Below are 23,791 nucleotides of genomic sequence, written 5' to 3'. Positions count from 1 at the left end.
CTAATTCTAATTGTGTTAGACAGGACTTTAATACTTCTAAGAACGTTAAGTTGTAACTTGATTTGTATGACACTATCAAGAGTAAGCTTAGATATTCTATCTTGTGGTTTGAACTTTACCATAGATCTGTGTGACCAGTGTTGTACTACCACAGAACAAAAACAGGCCGAGACATATTTCAGCAGACTGAGCTTCTGTAATCCGCGTTTGTAAGTATGACGTAAATGCATTATATTTATTGACGTAAGCTACACTTGAATATGCCATGGGGACACTGTTAAATGGCAGTATGTTGTCTCTAGATCTTTTAAATGGTGCAAACACGTGTTCCCGTTATAACCATGCATTCCAGAGCCAGTATGGCAGACGGTAAGACACCGCTGATGCAGGGTGAGGAGACGGCGCCCACAGCCCCTCCTCCCGCCTACGATGATGCTGTATCTCCTCCTCACATGGCTCAACAACAGAACCAATATGGCGGACAGTACGCACAGCCAGGGAACACTGTGTATTATGGAACAATCCCACAAAGTAAGAAAAAGAAGGAATTAGTAATATCATCGACTGAATATGATGGACTTTTTCATAATAAATCAATGTCAATATTCAATTTACTTTGTATCTATTTGATTTACACTAAGCCACTCACTCGAGTTGCATAGCAAAAGATATGAATATAAAAGGTTCAAATAAGCCTGTTTATGGTTTCAACGACGCATACGCAACATCGGCCTGAGGGTGTCGGCCTACATATCAAATCATAAAGGAAACTCCGGTCCTGACGTATTTTGTTTACGTCTCAGGGGCCTTCAACTTTGACATTTTACCCACAGTGCATCTCTGCGCATTCGCAGTTGGAACCATGGGAGCTTATTGTAAAAGATAATGGGGAACAGTAAAAAATTGTATTTGAATGTAATCTATGGTTTCTTTTAGGTCCTTCAACAGTCGTTCTCTCTCCCCCTCCAACCAATGCTGCGTGCCCAGTCCACATACAGTGTACCAACTGTGGTCAGCAAATCATCACCAAGTTAACATACATCACTGGGATGACAACATGGCTGGCCTGTATGGCCATCTTTGTCTTTGGGTAAGTAACAAATACTCTCCACTCTTGTTACCATATTCAATTTACTTTGTAAGCTCTTGGCACAACTTGTAATGTAGTGACAGTCTTTGCTGCTGTTTTGACAAAATATTCATAACTTGTCTTGAAAACGTATTTGAACAGTTTCTTAAACTGGATTTTATTTTGGGGGTTGATTTGATAGAAACATGCAGCCTTTTACAAACATACATAGTACATAGATAAGTACATTCATTATAGTACATAGTTTATTACATATATTTACAGATGAACTGACTGAGATAGAAATTAAGACTGCTACAATATCTTGTAATGTCAACTCAAACATATAATAAGGATCTTCATGATTTTAGTAGATATGTTCAGCCAAATGCATTGTGGGTAATATGTCAAAGGTAAAGGTCTCTGAGACATAAACAAACATGTGTGGACATTGTTATGCAAATCAGGACAATTGTCGATACAAGAATTGTTGACAAGAGGCCAATACCTTTGATATATTGCAAATAATGCGTTTCGCTGCACATTCGCACTAAGAATCGTAAACCGGCCTCCTTATTCTCGGACTTTCTTGCTGATACGAGTGTTTTGTTCACAGAGGATTTCTCGGCTGTTGTTTCATCCCGTTCTGCGTGGACAGTCTGAAGGACGTGCGTCACACCTGTCCCAACTGTGGGGCTCACCTGGGCACCTTCCGTAAAATCTAACCGTCGAGGCACAGGAGTAAAAAGAAAGATATGTGATTAGGATCTTTATCACATACCAAAAATAACATGATAATAACTTTGACTCATTGCTATAAGACTCATATGCATAAGAGTCATTTCGGAAGGACAGTAACCCTGAAGCTTAAATTTCCAATTCTAAATTAGATCGATTTTCGCATTTTTTACCATCCAGGACTGCCAAACCAATATGCTGTATTTTCACCACGTTTACCTTGAAATTCAAGGATGGGATACTTGTCGTTTTTGCTCCATTTCTTCCTTTTCTTCCGTTAAAAAAAAAAAATCAGTTTAATAACATGGACCAGCTGTCACCATGGTTACTGTTTAGATAGCAGTAGTGCTCAACTACATTATGTAGCAAGTGACAGGACAGAGCTGGAGGGGCTAGTCAAGACCATGGGAAGGTTGACATTAGGAAAGGCTTAGAAAAGGTTAACATTATGAATTTGCCTGTAAACGTTAAGTTCGTTATTGTATCTGTTATTGTTAGTTTTAAATGTCATTTTCCAATGGTGATGATGAATTAAGCAGTTTGCCATACAAGTAGTTCACTACGAATGTACCTTGTACATTTTCTTCACGTTGATTGATAAACATAGAAAGGACCTGTGCTGGGACATATGTGAGACGATTGTAGACCAGAAAACATACCAAAAGGTGAGCATGTTAAGCAATGAATTCTTTTTGTATGGGGTGTGCTGTGAACTGTATTAGTATTATAAGGGGATTATATGTTTATAAGACTAGCTGAAATGTATCATGTACAAAGTTTACCTGAGAAAAAGATTGCTTTGAATTTCAATCGTGTTTATGAATTGTTGGAACTTTAAGCTCCTAAAAACACAGGGATGTATGCGATTATGACACATATATCTTCAATTAGGCCGTTAAAACCATAAGACTAGTTATCGAATTCTTTTCAAAGCCATTATCATGTAAATTAAGTCAAAGAATAGTTACATATATATATGTTTATGTAATGAATGCATACTAAAGTCTACTTTTCGTAGTTTTCTCATGCATATAACGCTACCCCTTAAGCCTGGGTGGCTGATCAACACATAATAAATTGTAATATTTGATATCATTGATATTCATTCATGTACACATGCTACCTGGCCAAAGCCATCGTATAATGTATATGAATATGATTCCTCAAGCGAAGGCTGTTAAGAGATTATTACATCACATGAAAACCGTTCAAAGGTCATTCTTGTTTTGTACAGTAATGAATCAGCAATAATGTACATAGAACCAACCATTTCACAAGTGGGAACAGCATTTTCCAAAGTTGCGTAAGCTATATTCTAATATAATTCATTTATGTAAGCAAGTTCAACATTGTGAATAAATGTTTTACACATCTATGAACACACATTTCACGTAATTGTATGTCATTTCCTCGTCATATACTATATTAGTTCTACGGTAGAGGTTCACTACTTGTAACAATAGGTGCTCCCATGACCTTAGTACTTTAGGTCACCTGGCCGAGTAAAGGGCATATCTGCCTCAGTCAATTGCAACTCTCAGTGCGGCTCATTCAAATTAGTGTTGATTAAGGTAATAATATACCATTTGTGTGTACCCTAGACTACTATAAAATAAGTAAATCTATCAACTAGACAATAGCATATTTAACTTTGTTTAACATCAATATCAACTCATGCTTGTCACCATCGCTACTGTTCAGTCCTAAATATTTCCATTTCCATTACGTCACCATTGCTAAATTCCGAGTCCTTGATGTATTGAATGCACTGTTAACAACTTGTGCCTTTTTAGAAATCTAATTTCAACCTTGATTAATAATAGCAGCCAAATGCACTGAATATGACATCCCGGTAACTTTTTTAAACATAAAAAGATAAACTGTGGATAGCATAATAATAATCTGGAGTTTTGAATAATTGGTTTCTTTCAGATATTCTTCTTCAAATGGAGGACACTAAAGCCCCGTTGTTACAAAACGAGGTCACGCCTCCCCATTCTTACCACCATGGAGCAACAGCTACCGACAACACACCCCAACCACAACTCCAATATGGCGCCCCGTACCCACAGCCTGGAACCCCAGTTTACTATGGGGCAATCACTCAAGGTGAGATATAAATTGTTCTCGTGTTGACATTAAGGACACTGAAATCTTAATCAAATCCTTAGGATACGATTGAAGATAAACATCAACAAATTACTAGTTAAACTATGACCAGAAGCCGTTGGGAGAAACATATTGACCAAACATGATAACATGGGACTCAACAGCAGAAGCAAGAGTTCTGGTTCCGAAAAAATATATATTTTCAGAAACAAAAAAGTATAATAATTGTATTTGAACAAGATTTGGTTGATTTTGTATTCATAATGTGTGGTCTTTTAGAAAATGAACAGTGCTCCTGCTGCATGTCGAATGCCCCCTTTGATATCAAAGCTATTTCTCGATTTCTATTGTCTTAGTCACTATTGACAAAACACTTTCCTACAGCTGGAAACTCCACCGTTATCCTCGCTGTTCCCCCGACCTTCAGTCCGGACCCTGTCAACATGCAGTGTACCAACTGTGGGCAGCGGATCACCACCACTACCGCCGTCAACACGGGACTGGCCACATGGGTCGCCTGTGGGGCCATCTGCGCTTTAGGGTGAGTCATATCATTCTCTCACCTACTGACGTAGTGGTATAATGAACCACTTATTGGGTACACAAAGAACAGTTTCATTGTTTTTGTTTGGTGTAAGACCATTCTGAGAGTCGAGTACGCATATGCAGTGTCAAAGGTGAAGGCCCCTGGCTTGTAAACAGTTCTCGTTTTGAAATTGTCTGTATTTACATAACAGTGTCCTGACGGGTTTTGTTTACGTCTCAGGGGCCTTCACCTTTGACATTGCACATGCGTACCCAAATTTCCGAGTGGGCTTATTCACCGCAATAGCTGCTGGGTCCCTTTCGCCCTTTCCCCTGATATATTTTGGTTAGATTCCAGGTTAGCAGCATTCCCTTTTCATAGCCACTTTCATATTTTATCGCAAATATTGACTGGATACACAAAAAAATCAATATCTATTTTCAAATTGACACAATGATACATTTAGATATCTTAAAGAACGCATAGATAGATAGCACCAGACCTGTTGTCTGTAACAATAAAGTTCTTTCTAGAATGATCACAGTCCTCCACTTGTTTTCAGTGGTTTTCTCGGCTGTTGCTTTGTCCCGTTCTGCCTGGACAGTATGAAGGACGTGCGTCACACCTGTCCCAGCTGTGGGGCTCACCTGGGCACCTACCATCGGATGAAGTAAACCTGTATCAACTGTTGTGATTGGCTTGAAAATGACCCATTCACTCGGGCATTTAATTGACGTCATCATAATGATAATGCGAATCCTGCGGTGACCGTTTTGGCGGATAGGTGGAATAAGCATTGCCATCTTCATGTGTTTTACAAACGTGCGCTTTAATCAAATATGGCGCAGATGACGTAGGATAAAAAAACAGTATATGAAGATGCTTAAAAATGAATGATATGCCTGTAGATGACCTTTGAAGCTAGACGGAGTAGGGTTCAATGGATTTTACCAATCTTGTACTAGTACTACGCTGTTTTTCTGATCTTGTGTACTAGCGTGCATAGCTAGATCGTCTCTAGTCTGTATACCGAAATGCATGAATTAGATAATTAATACTTAAAAATGTTACATATCAGTAATAGTTCATCTGTTATGTATGTACAAGTTGCCATAAATTGTACCTATTAGAACTATAGCGTAATACGTTTTTTTTGTCTTCTATGCATTTGCATATATGATAATAGAAACCGCGGCTAAAACTTTGAAATTGTTCATATGTGAAGTGAATAACCTGTGCTTAATTGTGGTAAATGTATAGTTGTAACGAATATCATTATATGGTAAGAGCAGCTGTCGTTCAATACTATTCCAGCAGTAATGCATGAGGCACTGTTTCCGGTGTGTCTGTTTGTCTCCCTCTATTTCTCTCTCTCTTTCTCTCTCTCTTTCTCTCTCTCTCTCTCTCTCTCTCTGTATCTCTCTCTTTATCTCTCTCAAAATGCTTTTCACAATGCAATTCCAATGGAAACCCTAGTTTTATATACAAATCCTACATCAAAACAGCTGAAAATGCACCACGTTCAAAGTTCATTCTTGTGATGTACACAGAACCAACCATTTCACTTCAATGGGAACTGCATTTTCCAAAGTTGCGTAAGTTATCATTTATGTAAGCAAGTTCAACATTATGAATAATTGTTTTACATAACTATCAACATACATTTCACGTAATTTTACGTAATTAGTACTACGGTAGAGGTTTACTAATTGTAACAATAGGTACTCCCATGACCTAAGTACTTTAGGTCACCTGGCCGAATGAAGGGCATATCTGCCTCAGCCAACTCTCAGGACAGCTCATTCGAACTAGACGTGTTGATCAAGGTACTAGTAATATGCCCTTTATGTGCCCTCCACTGAAATATGTAAAGTTATCAGCTAGCCTCTACAATATCCAATCTTGTTTAACCATAAGAATATCAACTCATGCCTGTCATAATTGCTACATTCCATGCCCTAAATTGTTTTCCATTTTGATTGCGTCACTGTTGCTAAAATTAGTGTCCGTCATGTATTGATACACTGATGACAACTTTGCCTTTTAAAGAGAGAGAGTGATTTACTTTTAAGCTTGATTTAATATTTGAAGACAAATGTGTTGGATACACTGTCAGCTACATTTGTATGACGTTTCCTTGTAATTATCTTCGCCGAGAATTTTTTTTTCATGACCAGTTATAACATATATCAGTACACTAGACACATATACTAGTCCTGTACCACCAAATAATTTTTAACCCTATCTAGACTGGACTCATCCCTCCCCCTCATAGCTTCCAAACGGTATGGTGTATGATCAAATTTGCAGGGGGTGATTAGCATGTAAATATCAATCCTTCTACACAATAGGCCTTGATTATTTGGCGACGATAATGTGTTCGTGGAACCCTAGTTTCGACATAAATAATGGATACAGCAAAAAGATATAGTTTAATATCGTGAATGGTTCAAAGTGTCTAGTTTTCTGTTGTTGACAATTTTATATGGTATTACTTAACAATGAAGCAAACTTGACAATTCTATCATGGCAGTGAGGAATAAAAGAAAAGGGTTATCCAAACAGAAAAGATTTGCTGTGAAAAAGTAAATTTCTCTTTAGAATTATAAAGTTGGACTATCTGAACCACTTTAAGATTAGTACATGGTAAACAATGCTTTAAGCAGCTGTGATGGTTTGTGGCATATTTGATCCTCTGATGATCCTTCTGTATGATCAGGATATTTTATTATCTTACTTTCACAGCGTACTCTATGTTTTCTCTATGTGAGTACATATATATATAGTGGTGGTGACGAACATTTCCTTCCACTACACAGCAGTACTGGACTTCCCTACCTTCTCTGTCACTGTAGGCAGTGCCACAGTGAGCAAGAACAGTTGACCATTAAACATTATACATTAGAACTGCTACAGTCATCTGCTACATGTAACATTTTCACCTGAGAAAAGGAGAAGTAGGCTGAAAGTAACATTTCTTGTAGCATTTAATGTTCCAAGTTCCAACCCACCATACATTGTATACAAGTTACACAGGTAGTACTATTGGTTGTGTAAACTGAACCCTAGGCCTAATATCCAATTAACTTAAGTCAGTATATAAGCATCCTCTGAGACTCAGTTAATCACTGCAGTGCAGGTGCTTGTGAATAATTTCTGTACTATCAATTTATTAACAATGATAATGTTAGTTTATGTATCCCAGTCTTAGTATATGCAATGTTACCAACATTAATTCAACGTGATATCGACCATAAATGTACAAGTCATGTTTATCGTACACTAGAGAAATAAGAGACGAAAAAATGTACATATTCATCATTTCTCCATTTGCAACTTGGATAATCGTCTTCACTGTTCATAGCAGAAACAAATCAGGTTTAAGAAAGTGGCTCAAGTTTCCCATTTGTCTAGACATTGTACATGCGTCTTGTTCAAGGCCTTATAATTATGAGAAAAACAACAGTTACTGCAGATCACAGCTGAAACCGGCATATTAGTGTTATCATTTGCATTGCTTACTCACACATTGTATAAATAGTCTGCTTAGGAGATAATTAGACATTTGCATTTTCATTAATTTACATGACATTCCTTAAGTTAATCTTCAAGTTAATAAAACTGCAATGTCTTGCTCCAGTAAGTTCTTTTTACCTGCCAATGTTTTGGTAGTTTGGTACAATTGCACCTCAGGACAATATTGACAGGAACTACTGAAGTAAACATGCAGTCTCAAACATAAGTAATCCCCTAGGAAGGTGTCAAACAGACTACCAACATGTTGGCAGGTGCACTGAATTGGTTTTGAACAAGTAAACTATAATTTTCTGTCATCTACCGACTTCGTAAAACATTTCACGGAGTTATCAGCCTTGCCTACCCAGGACAATTGAAACCATAATGTGTGTGATGTTTGTGTGTTGTTTCTATGTTCTTTTTATAAATGACAGAGTGAAAAAGAAGTCTGAGTGGTTGTATTTCTATATTGATATTTATTTTGATAGTCTTTGTTGACCCTGGCATCTTACTTTGAAAATGCAAGTGCTAATAAGTCATGAAAAATTAAGAAAAAGTCATAAAAACATTCAATCTTGTTGTGTTTGTTAACTTCATTCTGAGTGAAAATGCCTATTATGACAAGAAACAGAACGAATTTTGACCTTTTTTTTTTCAAAATGACGAGGGCTTCATGAAGGTGACAAGTGTATTGGTACTGATTTAGAAGGTACCGTGGCAAGAGTTTACCAGTTGGGGTGTAAATATTTACATATGGTGGTCATTTTAGTAAATGCTGTATATACTCAACATTGAACTTCACATTGGTATAAGTTCTATTAACTCCAGTTATGTTTGAATGAAATCAGGTTTGTCCGAGCCTGTAGTCGACACAGCCCGATGGGCAGGAACAGTAGTTGAGACCGTGGCCACACCAACCGTGCGAAGAGCAACACGGTAAGCCGCCGTTCGGGTCACATTCGCCAGGGGTCGCGTCTGGAGCAGGGTGATCGTCACCACATCGGCCATCCAGTCGCCATCTCACGGCCATCGCTGAAATCAAGGAGGCTAAATTGATAAAACCTCATTGTTGAAATCGAGAGGTTTTAAACCTCCTTGCTGAAATGCACAAAAAGAATGCCCTGGCAGAATTGAACATTTTGGAGTTCATCTCATTGGCAGCTCTATCCCCACAATTCCTATAATGTACACACAGACTGAAGCTACTGTAGCCTGAAAGAAAGTCCCTAGGGGGCCGGTACCTGCTGGTGTTGTGGACTGGGAAACGGAGCCACCTGGATAAGTTGGCCGTTGTGTCGTTTTGGACGATGTAGCCAGTATTCCGGTAGAGTTGAAAGATGTCACTATAATTGTAGTTTGGTGAGATGAATCCATTAGAAAATACGAACAGACAAGGCAGTAATAAAGACATATGTTTACCAAGTAGTCGTGGACCTAACGCGTGTTCAGGCATTTAGGAAAAAAATCCAGGACTTGTTAAAAAGGGAAGAGAAAAATCCAATTGCACTTTCTTCAGTTATACTGTTTCTAGACAAACGGAGGCCAGTGAAAGCATGACATTTCATTTGATGGAGGTGAAAATGGAGAAGGACCAAAAACGCAATTAATCTGCCAATGCGTGCGCACAAATCCCTCACAAAGCTCTCGATATTACATCTGTGTGGGGAGGAAATTGGTCTCTTGTTTTAAGTTCAGTCATGCACACGAAAACGGGTTGCTTTCAAGGCCTGAATACCAGGCCCCCGATCTCTATAACATCTATCGTGCGGTTCGCAGGGTCTGACTCTGGGGCGCTGTTGTAGAAATTTGTTGGGGGCATTTTGGCGCTAGAGCCAAGGAGTTGTCCTGTGAATGACCCATGGAAACAGTCTGGCATCCAGGCTACTGCCAAGGCGTCATTGCCGTCATGAGCAAAATGCGAAATGACGTTAGGAGAGGAAGAAAGATGAAAGAAAGGCTGAGTCGGTTACCAAAAGGGCATGCAGGGTGGATGCAGTGTTCCCAGCGGGTGTTAGGGTCTGTTGTGTAGCACCAAATGGTGGCATACTCGTCTGGGTTACGGCAGTAGTTCTCCACCAACTCAGGAAACTTCTCTGGCAGGTAATTATGGTTATGTGGAAAGCCAACATCCCATCGCTGACAAGTCTTTCCACTTCTGGTCACAGAGACGTTTCCGCGGTAGTCAGATCCGGTAGAATTGTCCATGCAGACTAGAATGATTCGTATGGTCAAAAAGGTTTCAAGTTTTCAAGTTTCTTTTTTCTTGAAGTATCAAAAGTGAAATTCGGGGATTCTGCACACGTTCCCATGTACTCTGGTGATTCTAAATACCTCCTCAACAATTTATTATTACTGTAAGAGAAGAGCTAGGAAGAAAAACACTGCATTATGTGCAGAATCATTGACCAAACCCCGTACCAAAGTTAATCAAAATCAGAAAGCAGATACTGTGTTTACTTAGTATAGCAAAACTCACTTAGTTCTTCCCGAGTTGTGGAATTCGGGGTCGGGTTGTGGTTATTCTGTTCGACCCAACTGCGTGTTACAGACCGGTGGGTTGCGGGGGTAACGGTGTTCTGGTCCTGTTTGTTCATCTGCAGAATATATGGATGAATAATAACGTAGAAATATAAATATACATAAACAATAATTCAGATAAACAATAATTCAGATAAACGAAAAGATAAACAAGATTGAATAAACAAAGAAAACCAGAGATGTTGAGAAATGTGTTAATTTGGAAGAGTGGACCCGGTATCTGACAAAAAGGTTTTGACGGATTTGGGGTTAAACGGACGTTTGGGGGTCCTTATTATTCCATTTTACCTGGACACATTGTACCAAACCTCCTTGATTGTACGGAGTGAAAATGGGGTTAAAAAGAATAGCTTTTTCCTCCTTTTCACCCTCCATTTTGGGTGAGGACCCCAAAATCTGTTTTAACCCCAAATCCAGTTAGTAGCTATAGTTGCAGAGTAAGTGTTCAGTGGCCCTGTGTGTGTGCGATCCCCACCGCCTGTATTTCAGAGTACACAGATGTCCCGTGCATGGCACAGATGACGATGATGATCACGACGATGGCGGTGATGATGACAGTTGCCGATGCCACGACACAGCTTGGGCGGCAACATTTCGTCCGGTTGGCGCCATGGTCGTCTTGTTGCTGGTCGATCTCGAATGTCTCTTCTGAAAAAGAAATGAAAATGATGGAAATACCATTATACTAGTGACATATGTGAATATCATTCGACATTAGCATGGTCATTTTGTTCATGACCTTTAGGATTTTAACAAACAGATACAATATTCAGATAACTGCAGCAGTGTCACGGGCTACTGTTTCTTTCAAGTCATAATATTTTTTTCTATCAGTTCTTCAGTTTACTATTACAAGTGACGTTACTTTATTTTCTGTCCTCCAAATGTCAGTGCAATGAATAATAACTTTAAATGCAGAGGCCAAAAAGAAGAAGCTACCTTTGCGGCTGTTTCCTTCACTGGCCGGCTCAATTGCGTCACTTTGATGAAGATGTCCGATGTCAGCCATGTTCAAAGATGCGTGTCTAAACTTTTGTAGCTATCCTCTGTTCTAGGAAAGTTTTCTGGTTGACGTTCCTCAGATCAATACTGTCCTCTTTTCTCAGCTGACTGACAGTATACTCTCACACGTCAGAACCTGTCCCAAACCGTCGTTCCCATGGCTAACACACAGCTTGCTCTACCTAACTCATTGTTCCGGACACTCACACATAGGCGCACATGAACAAGCTTACCTGTTCAAACTAAGAATTTCCGGCCGACAAGCTATGTTTATTCATTCCAAAAACTAAACATTGAGAACTTTGGAACACTAGAGTTTTCATTGAAAGATGAATAGGATCTTTGTGTGTGCGGTTCCCTTGGTTATAAGCTATCTAGCTTTGTGAACTTTATCAACTGAGAATATCATGTTATAGCAATGGAAACTCAATTATCACATAGTTACGCAAACATTCGTCAACACTAAAGGGTCGTTTGTATTTCATTGAACGCCACGTATCCTTCCTTATGAGACTTATTATTTGACAAAAAATTGGTTATTGATAAAAATTGTAGGTGTTGTTTTGGGGACCAATGAGCGTACGAGATATCTACACTATGAGGACCAACTAGCTTCTGTTTCACGGCGGATCAAACGCTGTCAGTACGGCAGCATGACTAGTGTTATGATTAAACGTTCACGCACAGTTGACCTGCAATGATGACTTCACCTGTTCAACAGGAAGGATTTCTCACTGTCATGTCGGTCGATGAATTTATCAGTAGCATATTCATGCGTAGTTGAGAAGCATCTTTACCTTCGGCAAGAAGGTTATGTTTTAGGTGCCGTTTGTCTCTGTGTGGGTTAATCGCATAACTCTTGTAGCTGTGAATGTATCCTTGTGGTATTCGGTAGGTGGGTAGGGGTTGGGAAAACGAAGGTCAAGTTTTAAGATGGCTCCTAGCGGTCTTTTAAGGTACTGTAGCGTCGCTTCAGGTTTGGACATCTGGTGTTCTGCACACGCTATGGTCGTGATCTTTCTGGTATATAGCTCTTGGTTGACTGGAGTCCAGCCAGTCTTATGACGTGTCCAAACCACCTCAGCCTTCTCGTCTGTACCATTTCCACGATGGTCTTTCCTGCCCCGAGTTTCACTCTGATTTCAGCATTTGGTATGCAATTACGGAGCGTGATGCAGAACTGCAATTATCTACTGTGAAAGGAACTTAAGTCCCGAACTCTAGCATAGTATTTACACACTGTCACAAGCATACCTGTACTTGACGCTGAGCACCACCCCTGTCAGACACCTGTCTGTGTTGCTTAATCAGCTTCTGTGACTGGTATTCGACCATTGCTGACATGTGTGACCAAACCGCCCCTGGAAAGGGAGGAAAATAACACATCGTGTCATCAATGGCGCGTCCACACATACCATAGCTCAATTGAACATTATGATCAGTCCACCTGTCGACATTGTGGGTGTAGTATGATTTTCAAAGTGTTGAAGGTGCAAACTACGTCGGCTACGTCAGCTCTCGTGAAAACTGCCTGACCACGCTTTCGATCCATGATTAGCGTCTATTATGATCTGTAATTGCAGTTCCACTAAAGGTTGCCAGGCTACGCTTTTGATCCATGAGAACGAAGCTTCTATGGCGGTCGATAAATGCAGTGCTAGTATGGAATTATAGGCGACGCTTTTGATCCGTGAACAAGTAAGTAGCAAAATACATTTTTCACTTACGACAAGGGTTATTGATCGCTTGTGTGTTTATTATCAGGCGACAAGGGGATTCAGTTTGGCCAATTGTCCACACTCAAGCGACCTGTCCTTGGTGCTGAACACTATCTGGATACACATACAAAATGTACATACTGAACACAAACCATTAACAGTCACACCTGTCCTTGGTTATGAAAACCAATTTACACCAGACACATATATATTGTGGTAATGAAGCTGATTTTGTAATACATACAGCCTCCTTTGTCCAACGAGTTCTACATGGATCAGACAACCTACTCCAGTCATGAACGGTGATGAAAGGGTATAGACGTTTGGGACTTCATTCGAAAAAAGGAACCGGCAATTGTTTAACTTCCTTATTAATTGCTACTGGAAAATAATATTCTGCATGTATCTCAATATTTTACCATTGGGGCCACTTTGTTAGCATCGAAACCTAGCTGCAGTGTGGAATAGTGAGCACATGTCCTGAGGGATGTGACATGCGGTCACCGAATCAACTGTTGTATAGATCCTGGTGAATAAAGATGCTTGTTATTCAGACGCATTTTTCCGAAGTCAAACTTAATGACCTACAGTTCATCAACACATACGAAAAACTGTTTCACGGAGGTATGACATCTTCGAACTCTTATTTCAAGTATTGTACTGTACGTTATAAAAAGAATTACTAGGCACTTATAACAATAGGTTCCACAATCATATTGACTTTTTTTGTTATATTAGTTACAAACAGCATAAACAAAAAATCAACGCCCTATTTTTTTTCAAAACTTTTAGTCAACATGTACAATATCATCTAAACATAAATGATCATTGCATTGAGTTTAGTGATGAGTGTTACCTAACCATGTGCAGTAAATTTCATTGGAACTCTAGGTCAAACTAGAGTTCCACGAACACATTATCTTCGCCAAATAATCAAGGCGTATTATGGAGAGTGATTGATATTTACGTGCTTATCACCCCCTGCAAATTTGATCATGCACCATACCATTAGGAAGTTATGATGAGGCGAATGAGTCCAGTCTAGATGGGGTTAAAAATCATTTGGTGGTACAGGACTAGTATATGTGTAGAGTGTGCTGATACAAATGTATATGTTAAAACTGGTCATGAAAAAATATAAGTACTTATATGGGCCACAAAGGTTCAATATTGCAGTGTTGTAAGTTGAAAGTGATGATGAAATGAAATGGTACAGTCAATATATATGAATAGAATAAATCTTCATTCCATATCATACACATTTTGAAAGACATAATATCATAATATCATAATATCATAATATCATAATATCATAATATCATAACATTATAATATCATAATATCATAATATCATAATATCATAATATCATAATATCATAATATCATAATATCATAATATCATAATATCATAATATCATAATATCATAAATTCAACATATAATTTTATCATAAATTCAACATATCAACATCATAATATCATAATATCATATCATAATATCATAATATCATAATATCATAATATCGTAATATCGTAATACCGTAATATCGTAATATCGTTATATCGTAATATCGTAATATCGTAATATCGTAATATTGTAATATCATGATATCATAATATCATAATATCATAATATCATAATATCATAATATCATAATATCATAATATCATAATATCATAATATCATAATATCATAATATCATAATATCATAATATCATGATATCATAATATCATAATATCATAATATCATAACATCATAATATCATAATACCATAATATCATAATATCATAATATCATTATATCATTATATCATAAATTCATAAATTCATAATATATAAGCCTACTATTTCACTTTTTCTGGAGGGTGTTAGATTTGTGAGACCTGTTACTGTTTTATCGTGTCTCTGTCTTAAAGGTGAAACACCCTGGAGGGGAGTTCAGTCAGGTCCTGATGGGTAGCATGGGTCTGTTTTAAAGAGTATCCTGATTTTCAGGATGTTTATGTCACTATCTGGGCAATAACCTTTTCTTACTCTCATCTACGAAGGACTGTGGTCCACATCCAGTGTGGTATACAACTGCATTTTACAAACTACATAAAGCTTAGTATTATGCCTTCTGTAGTGCCTGCTGCTTTGCACATTTCCTTATATTCATCGTTCGGACTTGTCCCGCACAGGGCCAGACCTTTCCTGTGCCTGTTGATATAAGCTCCGTCCCAGCGGGAGTGTAGTTTGGCCGGTGGTTTTTGAGGTCACCAGAGAGCATCAATCTAATTTGCACAGGCCTGCTGACAAGCAGGTGTTGTCCTTAGATATAGGTCGACAAAAGGTACTTAAAAATGTAATTATAAACAAGCCTATTTCACCACTTAATTGATTATCAAAGATAACTTTTGTATCTACCCTGGGTACATGCAATATCTAATTACCTCAATAACCTACCTGTCAAAAACAATGCAAATTCATCAAACCCTACCCGAGGTAATCGCCTCCAAAGGTAACATAAAAAAATCCCACTGCAGTTCTAAGCAAGCCACCAGGGGGTCTAAACTTACATCACTTACTCCCTGCCCCAAGAGCTGTACACCACTTAAAAATCGTTACCATAGCACTTGTATGAAATTTGACTACGAGCTTTCGGGGAATTTATAAATTTTCCTCTTTTATTATGCAAATTATCGTCTTATTTGCATGACAAGTATTCAGTTATGTAAAGCATCACCGAAACTATCCATATGCCATGAATTATGATAATCCGTCAATCCCTGCTGGAGTTATTCGTCTCCAAATGTATTAACAAAAACGCCAACTGCAGTTCCAAACGGGCAGCTAGGGGGCCTTAATTCCCACCACTCACTTGCCGTCCCAGAAGCTATATACTACGAAAAAATCATGAACCTGACGCCTCCACAAAATTTGGCCTCAAACGTTGAAGCTCCGCTGCAGTACCTTAAATCTCCTTTAGGAGGCCCATTATCGAACTTGACCTTCCTCTTTGACATCACTACCTATCCACGAAATATCATGCACAACCGCCAATAGCTCCTCGAGTTATGCTGGCGACATAAAAACTCTCACACACACAAAGCCTACTGCAGTTTTGTAGGAGAGCGCCAAATAAATAATTTTTGAACTTGACCTCCTATCCCACAATCTCTTCCAAACTACCAAAAATCATTGAGATCCATCAACGTTTCCGTCACTTTTCTTGCCTACATACAAACACAGAAAAATTAAAAGTCCGCTGTAGTATTGTTGGAAAACGCCAGGTGAACGATTTTTGAACTTGACCTTCCTTTGCACAACCACTACACTCCTACCAAATATCATGAAGATCCATCAAAGGTTTCCCAAGTTATGCTCTTGACATACATACAGACCCACACAACAGCCGACTCAACCGAAAACATAATCTACTCCGAGTTCCTCGGCGAAGATAATAAGGCACTTTAACGACCTTTACCGACAAGTCTGGGGTTCCAGGCTAACCGGTCTGACCTTTGACCTTAGCAAAGCACATGATGGTGATTCATACATACAGTCACGCAGCCTGTTATATAACACACGCCCTTGCATACAAATGTGACTAATACATTAACGATTAAGAAACGACAACTTGGCATTACATTTTGCATATTCTACCGTTATTTTTCCTGAAACAACAAAATTTACTACCATTATAATATGTAAGATAGGATGATAAAATGTTGCAGCCTGCCATTCCGAATATATCAATATAATTGGAAATGAAAGAACTGTACTTTGTTGGCTATAGAATGTTACGTTACTAGTGTATCTGTCAATGGACTCGGAACATTGCATGCAGCCCCACAAATATCAAAATGCTAATAATTCAAATGAATATCTCAAATATGATAATTGAACAGTGCGGGCAAAAGCTGATAAGTAACACATTCTAATAGCTCACTATTTATTGTTTACCCGATCCGAGTCGGCACCATTTTTGACCACATTCCAATGGAATAGTAAGAGTGGTAAGTTTGCTTCTGGCCATGAGTGTTACATAACATTGTTTACTTGTCTGTGTACATATTAAGCTGTATAAATCGGGACCTTTTTTCAAGCTACGCATAGATACTACCCTGCAACAGCTCTTATATGGGTGAAAGGTCGGTCAAAGTTTAGACTTTGCCTTTGGAGTTGAATGAATGGTAAGTCATTGTTTCTGTCCTCTCTTGCTTTGCCGTTCAGGAAAACAATGCTCTTTGTTTCAAGATTAATGTCATTCAGAATTCTTTGATGTTTGATTTGCTCTTATGTGTCAAAGCTGCACAAAGGCACTAAGATTGGAACGGATACAAGCAATGAAGTGGGCTTAGGCTGTTCAATAATATAGTGTTTATTTAACGTTTTGAAGTCACGGTGGCACAAGAAAGTTTAAATATGGGGGTAACGTTATATATTACTACTATATAACAACAATACATGGTAGATTTTACAGAATAAAGACTTTAGGCGAAAGAATCCTTTACAGCATAGCTGAATACTCATGTTAGTAAGGAAGTGACGAAAAACGTATTGTTGGGAGTTATAGCATTATGCAGAGTGTACAATACACGGTGTTAATCAGACTTGGGGCGTAAATTTGTCCTAGGGTTGAAATGAAATGATCTGAGTTGACTGCAGCTCTCCTATATCAAAACATAAATTTATGAATATCGGTAGAATCTACCTTCCTGTGCTGTGGACTCCATTAGAGTCACCGAACAAATTAATGTTGTGTTAAACTGTCATTGATATAGATTTTTTGCCGATTTTTTGTTTGTTTTGAATTATTTAAAGTATAACTGCAGAATCGTTCAAGAAGTGACATTGCAGAAGTGACGGATCGAAAGTCTGAAAATGGAGGCTGAATACGGAACTATCCTTTTAGGTATGATTCCCATTGTCGTTGACGAAAATTGTGTCAATTAACTCTTGCAAAGTAACGATAAAGAGGAAACGTACAGATTTAATGGAAGTGTAAGACTTGAAAAGTGGAAGTTGTCAACACTACATGTGGATGGAAAACACGAATATCATGAAAGCTTTCCATAGAAAAGAACCCTAAACTACACGATAACTAGTCACATGGTAAAACAGTGTTACTGAGGTCACTGACACTGACACATACATGTAGCCACTGTGGCATGGGACACTGTTTGCTAGAGGTCATTTTTTCCCTATTTGTCCAATGAAATAGATTTGAATTAGATTTTGTTTTACAACCTAATGATGTCAGTCGGTGGTGATTGATTCTGAAGTAGGAATCCCCCATTTAATCAATCTAAAAAGCCTTGAAGTTTGTTACCTGGATCTACTTGGTTTACGTTGTCATGGACAGTACGACAGACTACATACCAAAGTTTTTATTATTGCGACCACCTTTACGGCATATTTACGTTGGCCGCGTGTAAATTTTCACCCTAGTCTCACCTTTGACCACCAGTTGGGGACGATTCAGTTGACTCGTTTATTGGGTGTGTGAAAGACAAGAAATCCACCGTCGCTCTTTTCTTTCCGTATGCAATAACCTGCACTTAAGACACCATTCTAATCAACATAGCTATTTGGGTATAAGTTAAAACTGTAAGTATTACCCCATCATATTGGCACTACCTCACGATTAACATGCAACGTAAAACGTACCATCCCTATAGCGACAAATATAACAGTACTGAAATATTTTCAGCGAGCGGTCAACCCAAAACCGTTGAAGAAGGCCAAAAGACGATGTCTAAGGGCAGGTACATCATTTTGGCCGTGCTGTGCGGTACTGTCGCCCTGGCGGTTGGAGTCATCATAGGATGGTTCTCCAAACCGAGTTTGACCGAGGAGGACCGAGCCGCGCTCGATAAGTTTCGGGCGCTGGTACGGGGTGCCGACGAAACAGTCGGAAACACGATAATGGACGAGATTGATTCGGAGAGAATTCGTGAGAATCTAAGGTACGTTATACTTATGTTGAAGATGATCTCAAAGATATGTAATATATCAGCTGAAAGATGATTTTGTCAATATATACTTCGTATTTCTTTCTTTCTCAATTTCTAACATTATCTTTCAGCCACGCCAATGTAAACTCCTGGGCTAATGATCAATCATAACTGCGTACAATGCCTTTAACGCACAGGACCAAACATGCATATGCCTTCTGAAGTATAACGAGTCTGTGATATACGACGAGGAGACCTCAATTTTTTTGACAATCTTACCTCACTCTATCCGTCTTAGAGAGCTGACGAAGAAACCTCACATGGCGGGAACTGCTCCTGATCATGAGATGGCAGAACTTATAAGACAGACGTGGCTGGATAATGGATTGGACGAGGCCAGGTACAATCCTTTTATTTCTAAATGCATGGTAATGATACAAGTGATGTGAGGTGTGACAATGAAATCATGATTAGATAGAAAAGATCTAGTTCGCTAGTCCATTGCTTTTGGTTATTAGCATATCTTTCGATTATTTGTTTTTGTTTTGTTTTCTCTAGACAGTAACGTTGCTTCAACTTGTTTCACGCGTTGTCTGAATTCTTAATGATACATTTGTCACCGTTTTCTGAATTATAGCAAATTTTCTTAATACAAGTGCCGGTCAAACATGCCAGTCCTGATGAAAGAAAGAAGTGCGAATGCTAATTTTGTCTATCCTAAATATCATGATTGTTTCTAGACTGGTACCGTATGATTTCCTCTTGTCCTACCCGCCTATGGGAGAGATGGGCCCGAATAACACGGCGGTGACAGTCGACGGGACGGATTTCGAGTTCGAGGACACCCGCACGGCCCACATCGAGCCCGAACTACAGGGAGACCCCGACGCACCGCAGTTCTTTTACGCCTTCTCTCCGCCTGGAAATCCAGTGGTAGGTCAGGAAGCTGTGATGTAAAAAGTTATCAGTGTACACGTAGTATCTTCATTTATTTGGTCACCATTTTAGGTAGCAAGGTGGTACGTGAAGGTTGGGTGGTTGACTTAGAATCTATAAATGTTCTGTGTTTGAATCCCAGGCAGGCCCCAGTGTTCTGCCCTTGGGATAGGCACTTTACACCTATTACTTTACTCGACCCAGGTGAAAATGGGTACCTAGCTTCGGTTAGGGACCTGGAGTTGGAGGTCCAGTGTTTCAACAGAGCCACACTTCGAGCACGTCAAATTCAACCACACTTATCAAAAAGAGTTATTCCTGGTGTGAGTGGTTCAAAATTATTCTGCGGCCGCGCCTGGGGCAGTTATTATCGTATTGAAGTCACCTGTGTTAGCGACAGTTAGCTCCTTGGGATTCAGCCCCGCCACTTATAAGCTCCTGGCTGCGAAGAGAGAATAGTCGATCAACCCATTAACAAAACAAAAACATTGATTGAATACATTCATAGATGTAGGGATTTAAAGAGTACCTCTGTAACTTGGCATGTCAACTTCCAACAAAAACTAAATGAAGTACATGTTATTTTTTTCCTATCATAACACCAGGGGGAGCTGGTATTTGCCAACTACGGTCGCCCACAGGACTTTGAATATCTAGAAAAGAACGCGAGCATCAACTGTACCGGGAAGATAGCTATCGTCAAGTACGGTCGGGAAGGTAGAGGAACGAAGGTAATGTTTGTGACTCTTTGTGTTATAAGAATACTTTGAACTTTTTATTTTGAACAATATGACTTTTATTTTGCGTTGTGTGTAGGGAGATTGAGGTGACTTGCTCAAGATAATACAATGTAGCTATAGTGGCAATGCTTTTTCTATGATGATTATTGTTTATCAATATTGCTAATGTTATGTAATGTAGACCTGACAATACCATGCTTATCTGTGTTTCGCGAGAGAACGTAACATTGTGTAAAAGCAGATGTTGCAACTTTGCTTCTGTGGACAGCTGGCATTTCTGGAGCAATGTCCATGCTAATCTACTGATGTAAAATTATTAATCCCTGCATAAATAGACTCACGTGTTTTTATTACAGCTACATCTATTTGTAACAAGATAAAGCAATTTGTTTTTGTACAGTTAGGGCTTCTTGACACCTTTTCAATTCCCATCCCCATATCCCTCTTTGTCCCAGTGTCAAGTCAAATTTATGCCACTGCCAAATATTTGCCCCGGCACTATGTATATGAGGTTTACACGGACACTAGTGATAGGACCCCCCCCCCCCAAAAAAAAAGAACAGGCTTTAGGGATAAGTCCGAGTGGCCCATTGAGTTTGGCTAAATGTATCTTATAACCCTAGTCCTACCCTACTCTGACTGTAACGCTAACCCAAATCTAGCGCTAACAGCAACCCTTGCTCTAACCCTACCTAACTGGGTAACCCTAACCCTAACCTCACCGCTACTCCCCATCCCTGACCCTAACCCTAACCTAACCTAACTTAACCCTATCCTAATCCTAAGTATTACTCCACACACGGTGCAGCAATTAGGTGGGGTAGAATTTGGCGTGACAACGGATTCCGTCAGTATGCTCACAATAATCCCTTGTCGACGTAGGCAACAAACGCTGCTGCAGTAGGAGCGGTGGGAATCATCATCTACCCCGACCCGGCGGACGTGAACGTACCGGGCGGGCAGGTGTACCCGGACGGCTGGTTCCTACCCGGGACTGGGGTGGAGAGGGGGTCGACCCTTAGCGATCCAGGGGAACCTCTCACCCCCGGGTATCCAGCAACGGGTAGGGTGTACACTACAAGGCCTTGCTACAATATTTGTTCACGATAAGCTTCTTAAGGAACAATTGCAAAATGATAAACTGTAATCTGATTAGTGTTTGAAAGTAGGGTGTATTTGTTTGGCATTGCGGTGGCTGCGATAAACATTGCTGCTAGCAGTCAATACAGGGAGACGGGCCAACCTAACACGAACTCAGTTTCAGTAAGACCTTCTTAAAACCTCTTTTAGTGAACCCGGGTCCAAACATTTTATACATTGAGTGGATAAAAATCTTTACCATATCCCAATTTAAACTGTTTTCTTTCATAACAACCCTTTTGATAATTTTGTGTAGTATTTTTTCTAGTTCATTCTGGAGGATAAAGTAAATGTGTGACTACACACTTCTTCAAGTTTATACTATTTCCTTTCATAACAATTCTTCAATTATGTTTAACTTATTATTTATCATTCATTCTGAAAATGAGATGAAGTCAGAAAACAAATTTTTGACGTGCCCTTTAATTCTTCTCATATGTTCCCCAGATTACGCCTACCGGAAGCCACTTGGTGATGTTGACGTGTTTCCGCCCATCCCCATCTTACCCATCTCGTACAACGACGCACAGGAATACCTACTGTCAGTCAAACCATTTTCCATAATGCCCATTTAACTTTTAAAACAAAACAATCATTTTCAAGCTGCACTGGATTAGTTTAAAAACGACATTTATAATATTTGAATATTTGAATGAAAACTCATCTGTGTAAGTAGAGTACATATGCTGTGATGCGCCTCTTTGCGGCCAATCCGAGGTCTTTCCATTGTCGACTGGTCCTTAATTCCGCTCGCACGTTGTCCTTGTTGTTTTTAATATGGGCCCTGAGTCTGATGTAAAGAATAACATTATGATAATACATAAATCGATACTGTTGTAGTATTGAGCTTTGATCCAACACAAAGAAGGGAACTCACCACTCGCCTGTATGCCATAGTCATAAACTTCAAAATAGACACTTATTTCTTCTTTTTGTGAAGCGTCGTTGCATGGACAAATTACACTTAGTTAGCCTTTTCTCGATGTGTTTGACTGATTTAGACTGACTGACAGATCTAGAGATGTGACTGATTTCATTTCTACAGACGACTGTCCGGTGAAGAGGTGCCCTCTGGTTGGAACGGTTCATTACCGATAACGTACAGACTTGGGCCGGGCTTTACCGACGATTGGTGAGAGGGATTTTTGCTCTTAACCCCCTGTCATACAATGCCGACCATGGTCTCCCGAACTTCTACAGACCGTGGTTGTAAGTTAGTCGTGAGCAAGGTCATCTGTGGTTGGAAGTTGGTCGGCAAGGTTGCCAAGCTGTTTTTAAAAGACGTCCTCGCCGACCAACTATAACTTTTGAAAGTCAAAGCCGACAAAGTCATGATCTGTTTGGAATTGCTATATATCAGAGAAGTAAACTGGAGCTAAAATAGGATGGATTGTATGCTACTCCCAACCCAGCGCCGGCCCTCAGGGTGGTCGGGAACAAAGTCGTGGGAAGGTCCTAAGTGTGTGACAGGGGCTTTATACACCTGTGTGCACTTTATCTCTAAGTAGCAATTGCAGTTCGTGCATGTAGCTCATAGTCACAATCGCATTTTAAGGTCAACATGACTTATCTTTATGTCAAGCCAAGCACGTTTGAATCTTAAAAGATTCATTGCAATATGTAACTTTAAAAAACTCTCTTGTCTCAAAATTCTTATTGTATCTTTATTGTAGGGCTGCAAGGGAGGTACGCATAAATGTGTACACGAACACAACAATACAGAGAGTTTACAACGTTATTGGGATGATAAACGGACGTGTTGAACCAGGTAGGTTTCAATCTATGGTGTCTTGGCGTTCATGAGGATATAGTTTATGTCAT

General features: G+C 39.3%; 4 protein-coding genes across 4 annotated transcripts in view; all 4 read left to right on the top strand.

Moving 5' to 3' along the window:
- The window catches only part of LOC136427984 (aminopeptidase NAALADL1-like), a 38,206-nt gene extending 35,014 nt beyond the window's left edge, over positions 1 to 3,192 (top strand). Inside the window, exons 21-23 of the mRNA XM_066417221.1 lie at positions 353 to 531; positions 937 to 1,090; positions 1,686 to 3,192. The gene's annotated coding sequence lies outside the window, so the exon portion shown is untranslated. The remainder of the gene's footprint in view (positions 1 to 352; positions 532 to 936; positions 1,091 to 1,685) is intronic.
- On the top strand, positions 360 to 1,794 carry LOC136426927 (lipopolysaccharide-induced tumor necrosis factor-alpha factor homolog). The gene is made up of 3 exons (XM_066415646.1): positions 360 to 531; positions 937 to 1,090; positions 1,686 to 1,794. Exons 1-3 carry the CDS (start codon positions 360 to 362, stop codon positions 1,792 to 1,794), a joined length of 435 nt encoding a protein of 144 aa, XP_066271743.1.
- Positions 3,193 to 3,814: 622 nt separating the features above from the next.
- On the top strand, positions 3,815 to 5,116 carry LOC136426926 (LITAF domain-containing protein-like). Its single transcript, XM_066415645.1, has 3 exons — positions 3,815 to 3,916; positions 4,273 to 4,457; positions 5,005 to 5,116. The coding sequence occupies exons 1-3, from the start codon at positions 3,815 to 3,817 to the stop codon at positions 5,114 to 5,116; spliced, it is 399 nt and encodes a 132-aa protein (XP_066271742.1).
- Positions 5,117 to 17,236: 12,120 nt separating this feature from the next.
- On the top strand, positions 17,237 to 23,773 carry LOC136426924 (N-acetylated-alpha-linked acidic dipeptidase 2-like). Its single transcript, XM_066415644.1, has 10 exons — positions 17,237 to 17,390; positions 18,022 to 18,112; positions 18,911 to 19,166; positions 19,453 to 19,554; positions 19,895 to 20,087; positions 20,696 to 20,821; positions 21,713 to 21,893; positions 22,418 to 22,511; positions 23,016 to 23,102; positions 23,644 to 23,773. Exons 2-10 carry the CDS (start codon positions 18,082 to 18,084, stop codon positions 23,771 to 23,773), a joined length of 1,200 nt encoding a protein of 399 aa, XP_066271741.1. The 5' UTR covers positions 17,237 to 17,390; positions 18,022 to 18,081.
- Positions 23,774 to 23,791: the final 18 nt, after the last annotated feature.

This window comes from Branchiostoma lanceolatum, chromosome 2, assembly GCF_035083965.1.
Source record: "Branchiostoma lanceolatum isolate klBraLanc5 chromosome 2, klBraLanc5.hap2, whole genome shotgun sequence".
Classification (NCBI taxonomy): Eukaryota; Metazoa; Chordata; class Leptocardii; order Amphioxiformes; family Branchiostomatidae; genus Branchiostoma; species Branchiostoma lanceolatum.
This window is presented reverse-complemented; position numbering and strand designations above follow the sequence as displayed.

Bases quoted from the DNA above. Each gene is read 5' to 3' on its own strand.
- LOC136426927 (XM_066415646.1), top strand. From the start codon at position 360: ATGGCAGACGGTAAGACACCGCTGATGCAGGGTGAGGAGACGGCGCCC. The intron at 532-936 runs GTAAGAAAAAGA...GGTTTCTTTTAG, and splicing joins TTATGGAACAATCCCACAAA to GTCCTTCAACAGTCGTTCTC. The intron at 1,091-1,685 runs GTAAGTAACAAA...TTTTGTTCACAG, and splicing joins ATGGCCATCTTTGTCTTTGG to AGGATTTCTCGGCTGTTGTT.
- LOC136426926 (XM_066415645.1), top strand. From the start codon at position 3,815: ATGGAGCAACAGCTACCGACAACACACCCCAACCACAACTCCAATATG. The intron at 3,917-4,272 runs GTGAGATATAAA...CTATTGTCTTAG, and splicing joins CTATGGGGCAATCACTCAAG to TCACTATTGACAAAACACTT. The intron at 4,458-5,004 runs GTGAGTCATATC...ACTTGTTTTCAG, and splicing joins GGGGCCATCTGCGCTTTAGG to TGGTTTTCTCGGCTGTTGCT.
- LOC136426924 (XM_066415644.1), top strand. From the start codon at position 18,082: ATGGAGGCTGAATACGGAACTATCCTTTTAG. The intron at 18,113-18,910 runs GTATGATTCCCA...AAATATTTTCAG, and splicing joins ATACGGAACTATCCTTTTAG to CGAGCGGTCAACCCAAAACC. The intron at 22,512-23,015 runs GTCAGTCAAACC...TCATTTCTACAG, and splicing joins GACGCACAGGAATACCTACT to ACGACTGTCCGGTGAAGAGG.